This window comes from Macaca fascicularis, chromosome 6 (assembly GCF_037993035.2).
Source record: "Macaca fascicularis isolate 582-1 chromosome 6, T2T-MFA8v1.1".
NCBI classification, from domain to species: Eukaryota; Metazoa; Chordata; class Mammalia; order Primates; family Cercopithecidae; genus Macaca; species Macaca fascicularis.
In genome coordinates, this window is record NC_088380.1 from 152,357,266 (window position 1) to 152,373,892 (window position 16,627).

Sequence of the window (16,627 nt, forward strand, 5' to 3'; positions counted from 1 at the left end):
AATAAATGGACCCATACAATACGTGGCCTTTTGTAACTGCCTTCTTTCATTTTGCGTATTTTCAAAATTTGTCCATGTTTAACCATGAATCAGCACTCCATTCCTTTTTATGGCTAAATAATATTCCATTTTGTGAATATATTACATTGGGCTATATATTTATCAGTTGATGGACATTGGCTTGTTTCTACATTCTGGCTATTATAATACTGCTATGAAAGTTTTGTACAAGATTCTGTGTGGACATATATTTTCTCATTTCTCTTGAAGTACCTAGGCGTGAAATTGCTGGGTCAAATGGTAATTCTATGTTTAACTTTTTGAAGATCTGAAAAACTGTTCTCCAAAGCAGCTGCACCATTTTATATTCCCATAAGAAACATGTAAGAGTTCTAATTTCTCCACATATCCACAACCAACACTTGTTATTGTGTGTCTTTTTTTTTTTTTTTTTTTTTCAAGACAGAGTCTCACTCTGTTGCCCAGGTTAGAGTGCAGTGGTGTGATCCTGGCTCACTGAAACCTTCGTCTCCTGGGTTCAAGTTATTCTTGTGCCTCAGCCACCCATGTAGCTGAGATCATAGGCGTGCGCCACCACACTCAGCTAATTGTATTTTTAGTAGAGATGGGATTTTGTCATGTGACTAGGCTGGTCTCGAACTCCTGGCCTCAATTGATCGGGCTGCCTTGGCCTCCCAAAGCGCTAAGATTACAGGCATGAGCCACCGCGCCAAGCCTGTTTTTCACCTTCTTGACAGTGTCCCTTGAAACACAAAAGTTTCTAATTGATGAAGTCAATTTTATCTATTTTTAATCTTGCTGCTTAAATTTTTGCTATCATATCTAATAAATTACTACCTAACCCAAGATCACAAAGATTTATACCTATGTTTTCTTCTAAGTGTCTTATAGTTTTAACTCTTTCATTTAGGTATTTGATCTATTTTGCATTAGTTTTGTATTCTACACGAGGTAGGGAATCTAACTTCATTCTTTCATATGTGGATATCCAGTTATCCCAGCACCATTTGTTGAAAGAAATATTCTTTCCCCATTGATTGGTCTTATAATATTAATGGTTTTAAACCTATCTAAAATGTTCTATAGTTTAATTGTGGCAGTGGTGGCACAACTATATGTTGTCAAAACTTAAAGAACTATACACTAAGAAAAGTAAGTTTTATTGTATGCATATAATATCTCAATAAACCTGATATTTAAAAATTCTACTTTAGGCCAGGCACAGTGGATCACGCCTGGAATCCTAGCACTTTAGGAAGCTGATGTAGGAGAATCACTTGAGCCCAGGAGTTTGAGACCAGCCTGGGCAACAGAGTGAGACCCCATGTCTACAAAACAAATTTGTTTAATTAACTAGGCATGGTGACACATGCCTGTAGTCCCTGCTTCTCAGGAGACTGAGGTGGGAGGATCACTTGAGCCCAAGAGGTTGAGGTTGCAATGAGCCATGATCATGCCACTGCACTCCCGCCTAGGTGACAGAGCGTGACTGCATTTAAAAAAAAAAAAATCTACTTTAGATAAACAACTCATACATAACATAAAGGATCACATACAAGGAACATACGCTTCACAAATATTATAGTATTGTTTGTAAAAAAAAGAACTTAGATACCATCTCTCTATCAAAAAAGTAGTAGCTATATAAAATGTCATACAGTCACAGGATTGAATTATATGCAATAAAGGAATAAGCTATATATATATTTATATATTTATGTATATATTTATATATATTTGTTTATATATATATTTATATATCACATGGTTTAAGCTCAGAAACATTCCATTAAGTAAAAAAAAAGTACACAATTTACAAACTCACAATTTACAAAATAATTTATAATATATGTTTAAAAATGTATACAAAATCACACTATACAGACTCTATGAGTATATATGTAAGTATCTAAAGGTATCTCTTTAAGGTCCGGAAGAATATTCAGCAAACTGATAACACACACTACTTCTCGAGAGGGTGAAAAAGACACCAGGATTGGGAGGGATGGTCAGATGGGAGTTGAACTCTATCATTTCCTGATCCCCCTCCAAAAAATTCATTAATTACTGTGATTAAAAAATTAATAATGTGGAATTCATATGAGTTATAAACAAAGGTCATAAGTATAGAACCATAGATTTTGAATGTATGTACTCATGTGTCCATCCCTGCATCCAAAACACACACACACACACACACACACACACACACACACACACACACGAGTCTTACCAATTTGGGTTTTCCATACTTTCCCGGAAGACAGACTCTTCCTTCATGGATGCGTATTGTGTCCACGTAAGGCAGTGACTCCGTATAGCCATGTTTCTTTCCCGAGGATTGAGCCATGACTCCTCTTCTAATTGGATATTAGGTACTTTCAAAATGCTCACCTGCCCAACAGAAAGAGAATGGCTTTCTCAATTTAGGAAGAGCAGGCTACATAATGACCACATCCAGAGTTACTCTCAGTCTTGGATAACCAAGAGGACAAGTAATCCTGATATATGGATGATGGCTCACCAGTGGCTGTACGTTTTTGATAATCAAACATACTATGACCTTACTAAGTGCTGGTGAGGACATGCAAATGACCCAGGATTTATGTAGGCTATACAGTCCCTGGCCTAATTTCCCTAACTGCTAAACACTAAGCAAATTATCAGCCTCCTTCGCATCTCCTCTAAGGCTGGTTATGGCCTTCTTAAATTGATGGATTCTAATCGAGCCCACTTACAGGCTTACATGCAGAACAATATCAGGTAAAATATTTTGTTCATTTTAAACTCTGTCCAATACGTAGAAATGTATGGTTTCCTAGGTGAAGACATGGAAAACTACAAAGGCAGAATTGTACAAGTCAGAGGTGTCCTTAAATTATTTAAGAATTGAGATACAAGACAAAGTTGAATGCCTTTTTAAATAATAGATTCAGAGTGAGTATAGAGGGCAAAGGCAGGGTACACACTCTGGAAAAAGCCAGTAATAATTTGCTGCTACAGTGCAACAAGTTTTACCATCTGGAAAAAAGAAAGTTAATTTTCATTGTCATATCAGTTTTATTACACTGAAGAATGTGACAGTCTTTTAATTCATGATAAGGAAGTGATGGAAGCTGCCATTTGTTCCACCTACAACACAGCAATTTAATTTGCAAGCTAGTCGGCAGGATCCAAGCTGGGTTCCACATTTGATATGGTTTGGCTGTGTCCCCTCCCAAATCTCATCTTGAATTGTAGCTCCCATAATCCCCACATGTCATGGGAGAGACTCAGTGGGAGGTAACTGAATCATGGGGGCGGGTTTTCCCGTGCTGTTCTCATGACAGTGAATAAGTCTCACGAGATCTGATGGTTTTATAAAGGGCAGTTCCCATGCACACACTCTCTTGCCTGCTGCCACGTAAGATGTGCCTTGGCTCCTCCTTCACCTTCCACCATGATTGTGAGGCCTCCCCAGCCATGTGAAACTGTGAATCCATTAAAACTCTTTTATTAAATTACCCAGTCTCAGGTATGTCTTTATTAGCAGCCTGAGAATGGACTAACACAACATCACACACAGAATCTCTCTCAGGTTGAAACTACCCTCTGAGACCTGTTTGAAAGGGCATATCCAGATGCTTTCCTCTGACTTCCTCATAGCTCTAAAAGGACTCCCACTGAAAATCCCTCTATAGTTCAAGCAATGTGATTAAAAATTTCCACTCACCTTTTTCCAACAAAGAATCACCAGAGTGCTCTTCTTCAAAGAGAGAAAACATTTGCTATCATGAAGATTTCATCATCAATGATATTACTTTAGAGAAATACACATAAAGACTTAACAGAGGGCGTGGAGAACATTATTCTCTGGTAAATAGCTGTTATCTCTGATAGTGAATTAGAAACTGAAGTTTTTCTCTTTCTTATTAAAGATGAGACTAAATATTTACAATCTTCCCATTTCTGATCATTCTCACCTAAGAGTCATTTCTAATCATGAAAAGACTAGTCACTTCATGCAAAATGCCAAAAGTATCTTTAAAGTAATTGCACAACATCTCTATGTCCATTAAGAGTCCTTCACAAGACAGAGAGACAAAGTATCTCCAGTGGCATCTGCTAAAACTGAGGTTGGATAAGAAAGAGCTTTCTTCCTCAGAAGGCTGTGAAGTAAAAGGAAGAGGAAGTTTCTAATGCTCCTTTACATCAGAAAATGCTGTTCCTTTTCATGACTATTAAAAAAAACTCAATGTTACAACAACTGTGATTAAACTTTAAAATGAACTTACCTTCCTTAAAATTTCTGGAACCACATTCTGACAGATTGCAATCCTCTTTCTGTAGATGACCCCTGTTGATTCATCTAAAAAAGAAAAATTTTTATACACAAAAAATTAAGGAAATGTGTTCTTTTCTTAGTGTCAATAAATCTTGGGGGGGGTTTTGTTGTTTTTTGTTTTTTGGTTTTTTCTTTTTTGAGACACCCAGGCTGGAGTGCAATGGCATGGTCTCGGCTCACTGCAACTTCCACCTCCAGGGTTCAAGCGATTCTCCTGCCTCAGCCTCCCGCAATAAATCTTTTAAAGTCAATCTCAATTTTCTATTTGCAGAATTCCTACAGAAAATGTTTAATTCAAAATTCAGTTTCCCTGACACTTTCCTGGGCCAAATCAGATATTCCTTATCTGTGATGAAGGAATAAGGGTACAACAGTAACTCAGAACGCACATTCCAGTGTCAAGGATGAAATAATCACAACCATTCACTGCTCTGGACTATCCGTGTCAGTGCCCCAATGACGATGACCAGTGGGACTCCTGCTCAACTCCAAAGAGAATGTTTCAACAAAAAGGGGGAGAACCTGATGCTGCTACTTTCTGTACCTAACTTTCAAGCACAGATATCTGGCTACAAAATTTAAACCTATAACTCATTTTACCAGCCACATTTATCTCTCATAAGGGAGTAGACTTCCTGTTGTTACCGGCAGCAAATTTGTACGCGTCTGCAGCAACCTCAATTCTGGCCTCCTCAGAAGAAGGAATTCGACTGAGGGGCATCAGGCAGAAGGAGGGACCAAGACAAGTTTTAGAGCAGGAGTGAACGTTTATTAAAAAGAATAGGAAATGGCTATTCCTATTCTTTTTATAAACCTTCCTAAACAGGAAAAAGCTATTCTGGTTCCTTTAGAATGGGAATGAAAGGAAGGAAAGGACACTTGGAAGACAGCCAAGCGGGCAACCTGAAAGGCAAGTGTGTGGTCTGACCTTTTGACTTGGGGTTTTACGCGTTGGCATACGTCCGGGGTCTTACATCACTTCTCCCAAATCCTGAGATCTTATCAGGAAGCTGCTGATCATCAGTTTCAGGTGTTTTCTATCTATTAGGAGCGTGCCTTTGCCTGATGCCAACTGTGACCAATTATTACTTTAGTGAGACAGTTAACAACTGCCTGACCATCACCTGATGGTCACCCAACACTCCTGGGTGGGTGCGTGTGTGTGTGTGTGTGTGTAAGCTCTCTTACGTGTGTGTGTATGTGTGTGTAAGTCCTCTTCTGTGTGTGCGTATAAATGTGTAAGCCCTCTTCTGTGTGTGTGTAAGCTCTCTTCTGTGTGTATATGTGTGTAAACTCTCTTCTGTGTGTGTGTGTGTAAGCTCTCTTCTGTGTGTATGTGTGTGTAAACTCTCTTCTGTGTGTGTGTGTAAGCTCTCTTCTGTGTGTGTATGTGTAAGTCCTCTTCTATGTGTGTGTAAGCTCTCTTGTGTATGTGTGTGTAAGCCCTCTTCTCTGTGTGTGTGTGTGTGTAAGCCCTCTTCTATCCTGCTCATACTTGACTAGCTACCTACTGTAACACTAGGACTGCAACCATTTTGGTCTGCGATGAAGTTTCCAGAATTAAACCAGGGATGTAAAAAACAATGTTAAGAAAAAGAAAGGCAGAGGCAGAGAAAAGAATAAACTCTGAAGTGCAGTCTTCTGCTTTGTGAATCACTGTGACTTAGCCACTCTGTTACAGGTTTTCTCAAAGCTCTAGCTATAGTAGTCCCAACCCTTCATGCAAAAACCCTGACTGCCCAGAAGCTGTTGATAGGGTGCCAACCCCTCTGCCCACTGGCCCTCCCTTTGGCCATCTCATCTAGTGCTTGCTTCACAAATACTCGAAATGGATTAGCCACTCCCAACGGCAAAGATGCCCCTGACAATGATAGAAATTATAATTAACATTTCAATTTAGAATATGCACAGTGTTCTCTCATTTGGTCTTCGTAACAACCTAAAAACAAGATTATTTTCCCATTTGACAGATGAAGAAACTGAGGCTCCAAAAAGGTCACCAAGGTAGTAATGAAACCAAGATTTGAAATCCAGTTTGTCTGATGACAAATAACAAGTTTTTCCCACACTGCAGGTACATGAGAAAATATTTTTAATACATCTATATGGTTATACAAGTACAGAAAATGCATATACAAGCAAAAGGCAGTTATGTTTGCCAAGCACAGAGAGGGCTCCAGAGTCACACAACAAACAGTAGCATCTCATGATTCCTAAGAAGGCTAAAGGGCATGCTGGACCTAGGCCCCAGTGTCTCCAAAGCTTTGTACATTGACTATGTGCATCGTCACAGCTTCCTGCTTTGCCCAGTTCTCAGGTTTAAACACTGACACTGATAATGGTTTTTGTGGAGATAGGGATAACACAGAAGAGAAGAGCTTCCTATGCTCTAGACCAGGAATCAGTAAACATTTTCTGTGAAGAATCAGATGTTAAATAATTTAAGTTTTGTGGGCAATAAAGTCTCTGTGGCAACTGCTCAACTCTGCTATTATAGTGAGGAAGCAGCCATAGATGACATGTAAACAAATGTGAGTATGTTCCAATCAAACTTTATTTACTAAAACAGACAGCGCGAGCCATAGCTTGTCAACTCCTGATTTAGTCAATGCTAAACCACATTGCCAAGTAGTTGGGATTCCATAAGCAATCACTTTATGGTCACATCTCATATTTAATCATATGCATTTTGCTATCTACAAAATGATATAATAGGCTACAGCCATGTGACCTTGAGCAAGTCACTTAACTTATCTGTATCTCAGTTTCTCCATGCATTAAATGAGCAGTCTAATACCTATCCCACACATTGTTCTGAAGATTAAATGAATTAATAAAAGTAAGAGTACCTGGCACATATTAAGGGCTCAAAAATGTTAGCGGTTACAGTTATATATAGCTCAATGTTGTCATCAATTATTAGTTAGAAAGTGACAAAAAGCATCAGCAGGCCTTTTACTATCGTAAATCCTGGTGCTCTACCTGCCACACCTTTCTAAGTCACCTCAAGTACAGAAATATACCTGTTTAACAACTAATAATGGAAAGGGACTGTAGGTGAACAATTTTTTTAAAAACCTAATAGGCCACACACACACATACACACATCTTTACAAAAATCACTATCATTTAACGGTCATTACTGAAAAAAAACTGTACAGAGAACTTACCTCTTTTTTCCTCCGTGATTTTTACAGAGAGGACATTTTTATCCATGGGGTTGGGGTACTAAACAAAAACACATAAAAAAGAATTACCATTAATCTACCAAGGTGAATTATTTAGTAGTAACCACAGCTGTTTGCAGGACTAGTAAATATTTTCCAAGAAACTTCTAAACAAAGCCCAGTTTTGAATCATGGATCCTAATTTTATAACTTGGCCCTAGATAAGTGAGATGCTATCATCATCTCGACTTACACGAAATCTGGGGAAAACCTTCTTTAGATCCAACCTAGCCCTGAGGGGGATGAGGTTAAGCTAATCAGTAAATAATAATAGTATTAATATTGAACCAGCCTAACATAAATCAAGAGTGTTCTTTGAGTTAGGCACTGTACTAAATGCTTTCCTTGTACAATCTTGTCTAAATCCAACAGCCTCTCTGTTATAACTGATTTATGTGATATCATCATCCTCATCTTTCAGATATGGAAACTGAATGAAGACTGGATTGTTTAGGGTCACCCAGCTGGCTCCTGGTGGAGCCAGGGAATTAAACCAGGCCTGTTTAATATAGAGTGGACCTCTTCACTATGGTCTAATATCATTGTCTGGTGGCTGGGTTAGCATCACAGTAGGATAATCATAGAAGTATGCTTTGCTAGGCACATAGTAAATGCTCAATAAATATTTAACATGCTGATTTAATTCCCCTGAAAAGCAATTTGGCTGTGACAAGGTTGATAATAGCCACTGCTTTTGTCTTAGGCAATTTACATACTTTAGATACATTAGCTCAGTTAATTCACAAAACCATTCTATAAGGTGTTACTTTTTCCACTTCATATATGAAAAATAAGGCTTAGATAAATTAAATAATTTGTTCAAATTGTCCAGCTAATGAATAGTATATCTGGGGGTAACATAATTTACCCCCTGATACTTTCTGCCAGCCTACAAAGCCTGCCCACCAAACCTACCACTAAATCGCCTAAAAGTTCACCTAACACAATCCTTTCCATTACTCAGATGTGAAAAGAGAGACACTGGGAGCAGAAGTGACCTCCTAGAAGCCACAGGACAAGGTAGCTGCTGACCCGAGCCTACTAAGCCCCCTTGGACTCTTTTCCCTGAGGTTTACCGATGTATCATGTGATCAAATCTGAAAAGAAAATTAGCAAGAAGTCTTATCCATGACATCACAAAGTGTTGAGCAGAAGGCAAGAGCAGCAGGCAGCTTGATGGGAGAAAAAAGAAAGTCCCCTCACTTTGCAAACTTGAGCTTTAAGTTTTCTGAACCCTAGGAAGTGAAACACAAAACTCTGACTGTGGGTCTCCACCCACAGCAGGTGTGTGTGTGTGTGTGTGTGTGTGTGTGTGTGTGTGTGAGAGAGAGATATTGATTTATTAACGGATTTTTCAGGGAAAGGAGTTCACATTTTAACACATTCTTAAAGATATCTATGACCCAAAAAGACAGTAGATTAGAACACAGGCTCTCTGACGGCAGGAATACTGTCTATTTCAGTTACTCCTATATCTCTACCAGCCAACGTAATGCCTGGCACATAGAAAGCACTCAGTCAATATTTTCTGAATAAACAATTTGGAATATAAACCTCAATGACCTCAGGGATCAATTTGGAAAATGAGCCTGCCTTCAGTCAGAAACCAATCTATTAAGAGAGCAGTGGCTCAGCTTTTGGCAACCTCAATATCTCTTCATGTTCCATGTTGGTAAACTCTGTTATTCACACTTCCATCCTGGAAACTGCAATCTTGTTAACTGATGAAAAACTTGGTTTTTAAAAATCTATTTATGGCCGGGCGCAGTGGCTCACGCCTGTAATCCCAGCCCTTTGGGAGGCCGAGGCTGGCAGATCATGAGATCAGGAGATCGAGACCATCCTGGCTAACATGGTGAAACCCCGTCTCTACTAAAAAATACCAAAAATTAGCCGGGCACAGTGGCAGGCACCTGTAGTCCTAGCTACTCAGGAGGCTGAGGCAGGAGAATGGCCTGAACCCAGGAGGTGGAGCTTGCAGTGAACAAAGATTGTGCCATGGCACTCCAGTCTGGGCCACAGAGCGAGACTCCATCACAAAAAAAAAAAAAAAAAAAAAAAATCTATTTATTTATATATTCATTCATTCATTCATTTTAGCCCTAGGGAAAAAAAAAATGCTTGGCTGGGCATGGAGGCTGATGCCTGTAATCCCAGCACTTTGGGAGGCTGAGGCGGGTGGATCACTTGAGGTTAGGAGTTTGAGACCAGCCTGCCCAAAATAGTGAAACCCTGTCTCTACTAAAAATACAAAAATTAGCCAGATGTGGTGGTGCACACCTGTGGTCCCAGATACTCAGGAGGCTGAGGCAGGAGAATTGCTTGAACCTGGGAGGCGGAGGTTGCAGTGAGCCGAGATCATGCCACTGCACTCCAGCCTGGGTGACAGAGTGAGACTCTGTCTCAAATAAAAAAAAAAATGCTTGGAACTACAATGATTGTTTCTTGAAGTTCAGCCCTTCCAAGTTACATGCCCGTAACAGAGGGTCAGGTTTAGATACTCTGCTCCTCAGCAAAGGAGACTTTCGCTTACATAGTACCCCTAAAGTAAGGGAGATATTTGAGACTCACACAGGTCCTCTGAATTGTGATTATATGTGTGTAAATTGTAACATGTTCACTAAAGTAAAATGGGCTTATCTCGTTTACTACAGTTCTAGCTTGTTCATTACATACCCATAAATATATATTGACTGAATATTATACATTCACCATAAGTTGTAGGAAGATGACTCAACTAAACTATAAAGGACATTGAAAATGTAATCACATTTGAGACATGGTGATCAAATTTTTCAAGTTCTGATTACTTCACTAAGTTATCAGAGAAATTCTTAAACATTATAAACTCAAATACTTCACACTTACATAATTTTTGGAGTTGAAGAGTCATGAGCCTCAAGTTTCCATAGAAGAATAGTAGAAGAAAGTAGGGGTTTATTTGCAATAGCTAACTGCCCTATTATGAAAGGCACGTATTTCAACCTCTTTAAAGATTTACTGAACTGAGGCGCCCCCTACCTGGCGTTACTTGAAATGATCTGACGCCATCTCGTGGTAACTTGAATATTCATGTTTTAATTCATGAAAATTTACCAAAACTCCCACGAGAAAGAGTTGAAAGAGGGAAGGTTTCTCAGAGGTCAACACCAGAAACACTTACCTGGGAAGGAGACAGGAGGCAAGTGGCCAGGTTTTTCTGGACACCTTTTCAAACACAATCCAGTATGATTGCAGAATTGATCAAGCTAAATCAGGATCACACCCATCAAAGACTTACCAAGCAGCTACTGTGTTCATGCAAGGTGCTATCCTAGAGAAGCCGCCATGCACATGATTTCATTCAGCCCTTCTCAAAGCATGAAAATCTATCAAGTATTAATGCTATAAATATAATAGTATAAAGCCTGCAGACAAGCAGGGTCACACTGGGATTCTTCAATCACCATTTCATACTAGAGACTCTCATGAAAGCAATGTGATCTGAAGACCCAGATATCTGCCAAAAGTCCTTGTCTTTCTTGATCCTGACTCAGGTGATCACAAACTGCAGTGTGCATGAGAATGATGCCACAGGCTGCATACATATGCCATGTATGCTATACTACTTTATGGATGATTTAAGGGATTTTTAAAGGTATATTTGACTTCATTTTGCATATCCTTATAATTTTTACTTTCTTCACAGAATATGTAAACTAACTCATTTTCCTTTCCCCAAGCCATGAAGCTACTGCAAATACCACTGTATATATCATATGTATGTTACAGTCTAACAAGGGTAAAATGTAGACTCTCCTAAAGCTGTTGTATCTGCTTGCTTTATTTTTTACATATTAAAAGATAAGCCAAGAACTCCATAATATTGGGCGGGGGGAATAAGCATTAAAGCAAACACACACATATAAAAAGTAAGAGTCCAAGAAACTGAGTCCATCTAATTACAGAAATCATATTCAATATGTTTGTGGGAGAAGCTTAATGAAGATATAACATTTAGCATTCATATGTGCTGAGAGAAAAAAAAAACCCATAAGCTTTCAGAAAGCCTACTCTTAAAAGAGTTATTAAAATATCAACTTTCCAAAAAGCTCAGAAGCCAATGCCTGTTTTTTATAACATTTTCTCCCCCTCTCAGAAACAGTCAATGACATCCAAAGGAGTCACTGCCTACCAATTTTCAAATGAGGTTACCCGAGAGAGTACAAGGAAGCAGGTGAGTGACAGATGTGTCTGAAGAGTCCTGCAAAGAAGGCAAAGAAGACCTACCGTCAGTCTGGTATATTAACATCCCCGTGTTATAAGCATTAAGGGAATCTGTTATCTAGGCTGCTGCCAAACATGTACATGCAAAGAGATGGGGCTGCTGAAAAGAGATTTGGTGTTTAGCAGCAGAAAAACATCACCACGAGCTATGCCAAATTCCTTTTATGAGCTCCACACATCATAGTCTATCACAGAAGAAAAGCAAAGTTGATTTTATACCAAGACGAGATCAAGGACAAAACATAATTAAGTTGAAAAGTATTTTGAATGGCTGTTCATTGGTCTTTCAATAGGATGATGAAATAGAAAGAACAAAGGGCAATTAGCCAAGACATGCAGACTACAACGCTGCCATCTGTGAGGCCAGGGTGGTGAACCACCAGGTGACCATCGAGGTCCTTCTGGCCAGGAAAAGCTATGATTCCAAACAAAGGCCAACCAACAGCACATCAGCCTCTTTCTTTCAAAAATGGCCCAATAATCAGCAATGGCATAGTGAAGGTTTTGAAAAGACAGTTTATCATTGTAACACAGAGGAAAATCCTCTTATCACAACATCAAATGTATGCATAAACCCAGTGCAGCTAAAGATATGCTACAAATAACTGCCCAGCACTCTTCAAAATCACCATGGTCTGGAAATGCAAGGAAAGACTGAGGAACTGCCCTACACTGCAGGAGACTGGCAGCTAAATGCACTGTAGGGGCCTGAACTGAATCCTAGACTGGAAAAACAGTATCAGTGGACAATTGGCAAAATCTAAATAGGGTCTATAGGTTAGTTAATAGCATTGTATCAGTGTTAATTTCCTGGTTTTAAAAACTATACTGTGGTTCGGGGAAGCTGGAAAAAAGTATACGGGAATTATTTGTTTTGCCATATTGATTTTGAAATGGTTTATAAGTCAAATTGTTTCTAAAGGAAAAGTTAAGAAATAAAAAACAAAATTAAAGACAGGATTTTGGAAAATGGTGAATTTTAGAGCCCAAGAGATCTGAATTGGAATCTCATCTGTGAGAAGCTTCGACAAATCATTTTAATCTGCCCTAGTCTCTTCATCTGTAAAGTGAGAATAAATAATTACCTCAAAGAGTTGTTACAAGAATTAAAGGAAACAATTTAATTACAGTATAATACCTAGCACTGTGCAAGTAGAAAATCAATGTAGCTGGTTTTGCTACTAACAAATGAATCAACACTTTTGAAAACTTAAAAAGCTTCAAGACTTCGGTTTTTACCTTGCGATTTACTGTGGTATGGCATTAAATATATTGCTGGCATCTATCTGCAATCCAAAAATACTTAAACAATGATTTTAAAATGATTAGAAGATAATATATCTGATTTTCCTAGACTAATTAAAAAAAACTCACAAGCTCATACTTTACCAGTTCAGAATTTGTGTGAGATACAAGGCCTTCCTGACACTTCACTCTGCACTAGCATTAGGGAAAGGGCTGCACCAGAGAAGCGAGAGTGCAAGAGAGAGTATTTACTTGGTTTTTTAAAGGCAACTATTTCTAAATAGTTTAAATGCTTTCATGGATTTATAGTTAAAATATAAATCTAGCCCCATACTATAATGTAACGTCTGCCATATGCCCCCGAGAAAGCCTTATCATGAAAACTATTACATCCTCCTCTGTCCCTTCTGACAGTGAACTCCTTGAAGACAGGTCCATGTACTTAGATCGTGAAAATTTTTTTTTTTTTTTTTTTTTTTTTTTTTGAGACTGGGTCTCATTTTGTCACCCAGGCTGGAGTGTAGTGGTGATGCAATTACAGCTCACTGCAACCTCTGCCACCCGGTTCAAGCGATCCTCCTACCTCAGCCTCTCGAGTACCTAGGACTACATGTGTGTGCCACCATGTCGGCTAATTTGGGTGGGGGCGGGGGTTGTTTGTTTCTGTGTCTGTGTGGTTTGGAGTGTTGTTGTTGTTGTCGTTAGAGATGGGGTTTTTGCCCTGTTGCCCAGGCTGGTCTTGAACTCCTGGGCTCAATTCATCAACCCACCTCGGCCTTGCAAAGTGCTGGGATTATAGGCATTAGCCACCATGCCTGGCCAATATCTTCTATCTTTTATACACTGATTAAGCAGCAATCTCCACTAGATAAGTTTCTAAGTATACTTTACAGTTATTCAAATGGCATTTAGAAAATATTCCTCATTCAAATGTGTATCTTTATTCACGCTCACTCTCCCCTTTATTACTCTAAGTTGGTAAAGATTTCTGAGGCCACTTCTCTCAGCTTTTTATTTTCAGGCTCATGAAATCAATGCAACAAATTATTGTTGTTGTTGTTGTTGTTATCATTATTCAACAAGTACTTTAAAAGAGCCTACTGTGTGCTGAAATTAAGCTAGGTATGTTATGCGTAACTGTATGCATTATCCAATTTAATTTCTCCAACAACTCCAGAAGATAGTGATTATTATTCTCATTTTGCAGATGAGGAAATCGAGGCATAGAAAAATGAAATGATCCATCCAAGCTCACAGGGCTAACAGCGCTCCATCCCTGTCTTCCCCACCCCATCCGATATCAGAGCCCACATTCTGCACATCTGCACCGTTCTCCTGTACATCATGCCTAATCTTCTAGTGGAACTGAAGACAGGAAGATAAAAGTGAAGAAAGATTAGTACAGCATGTGACAAAAGATAAATAATCATTATGTTAAACTAGGCCTATGGTTTATCAGATCGTTTATTTTAGAAATGCAGGTTCACCCCCAAATATTTCTGGAGCTTTGCAAGGAGATATGTTCCACACATGTAAGTGTCAGATTTGCAAGGGAGAAAAGATAGGATCAGAAATGGAAACATTATTAATTACCCAATCAACTTTCTACTCTAAATGGAAATAGCCATTCATAAATCCCCTTTATGAGCTTAAGAGTAAACATTCAAACCATTTTGTTCAGCATACCAGGCTCCCAGCCAAAATAAATAACACCCAGGGTCATTCTGTTGAAGCAAAGAAATTATTAATATTTTAATCTATCCATTTTATTACAGTACCAAAAGTAAGGACATGTTTCTGAATCCCATACTGACTTCAATCTAAAATTGCACAGAGCTAATCCCCAAAAGAGTTATTTCATTCATTCATTCAACAAGGATTTGCTGTGTACCTACTATGTTCCAGGATCTCTTTGGGTACTTGGGATACATCAGAAACATGACAAAAATCACCACCTATGAAGGTGATACTCTATTCACTATGATTCTTTTGACCACAGCATAAAAAGAAAATCAACCTTGCAAAGGTAAGAAAAATCTTTACTTCTCTGGCCTCATTTAGATACAAACAAGAAAACATAGTCAATATAATGGCTCTCTGGATCCTTTTTAATGACTTTAAATTTCAGGCAGATGAAATTTAAGAAGTTCTCTGAATCCAGGTCACGAAAGGCAAGCCCATTAGAAAGGTCTAAGTGAGATTCCAAAGAAGACCTATTTTCTACATTGCTACATTCGTCTATGCAACTTTGTGTTCTCTTTGTAGATGATTTTAAGTAAAAGGAAGGAAACAGTGGTAAGTGATGAGAGCTAGAAAGCTAAGAGTCACACAAAGAAAGAAACCAAAATACACCGTCAAGTGCATTGACACTATAGTTCTTGGAATACATACAGTTCAGCATCCAATGAATAAACCATTTTGGGTTTCATAACATTCCTCCATGAAGTTTATTGAGAAATACTATATTTCACGAACAAAGGGTATCATATTGTTTGTTTTCACAGTGTCATTTAGCTTTGAAAGCATGCAGCTAATATTTTGCCTGTGGTATTCAACAGGCAGATGTAAGAAGAGCAAACATTCTTCAGGTTTTAAAAACAGTAGTATATTATAACTTGGAAGGCAACTGCTAACAAACCAAAAGCCATAGATCAGTAGATTTGATTTAAAATAGAACTTCTTCAGTGCTAAAGCAGCTTCAAACATACCATTGTGCAAAATCAGATTAAATACTTCCCAGGGATCCTCAGATGATTGTCCCTTCTGCCAAATGCTTTCCTTTGAAACAAAAATCATAAAGACTGAAAGAAAAATAAAAGTGTATTTTGCCAAAAAGATAATTATTACTACCCTAGGTTTATAAAAAAAAGCTTATGCTTTTCAAACTGTCAACACATGTGATATCCTCACAACAACCCTGGAAGGTAGGTGGGGTAGGTGGCATTACCATTTTCACAGAGGAGAAACTAGGGCTTACACAGTTGTGATGTTACTCACTGCACAAGGGCTCCTCGTCAAGTGCACCCATGGGCACAGGACTGCACCCACCTAGAGGAAGGAGTACCATTTTCTAATTTGCATAAATAGTCTCATTTGCTTTCCACCAGCCCTATGAACTGTGAGCTTATCAAGTGGACCCCTAAAAGATGCCTTTTCTAATTTGGACAAGGACACAGTATAGGATGGTGAAAACGGTTTTCCATGGCCACCCAACCTAACAGTGAAAGCATAATGATTAGGATCCAGGTCTACTGAATTCCAGTTCATGGCTTTGAATAACATAAGGGGAAAATTCACCCAGCAAATGGATTTACTGACATCTTATAAATAGCCACATAGCTCCTTCCAAGAAATCTCTGAAGGATTCCTTTATGAATGAATAGAAAGAAAGGAAGTACAGTGACATGCATGACGTTAACACTGTTCCATCACTAGATCTTTAGTCTCCAAATGTTTGTCCCTTGTTTTCCCAGTTCCGCCTTCCATTTCCCAGTTCTGATATTCCCAGTTCTGCCTTTCTCAGTTCTGCCTTTCCCAGTTCTTC

The 16,627-nt window shown here is 38.7% G+C and overlaps 1 protein-coding gene across 3 annotated transcripts in view; it reads right to left on the bottom strand.

Annotated features, from left to right (window-relative positions):
* The window catches only part of PRELID2 (PRELI domain containing 2), a 78,993-nt gene that overhangs the window by 58,821 nt on the left and 3,545 nt on the right, over positions 1-16,627 (bottom strand). For 2 of the 3 annotated variants that reach the window (XM_073995193.1, XM_065546916.2), the window contains exons 2-4: positions 7,516-7,573; positions 4,296-4,369; positions 2,255-2,415 (exon numbers count right to left, since the gene is read on the bottom strand). In XM_073995193.1, coding sequence (XP_073851294.1) covers positions 2,255-2,415; positions 4,296-4,369; positions 7,516-7,573 — 293 coding nt within the window. Of the gene's footprint in view, positions 1-2,254; positions 2,416-3,733; positions 3,767-4,295; positions 4,370-7,515; positions 7,574-16,627 lie in introns of all 3 variants that reach the window. The other variant, XM_065546915.2, reaches the window with a different exon arrangement.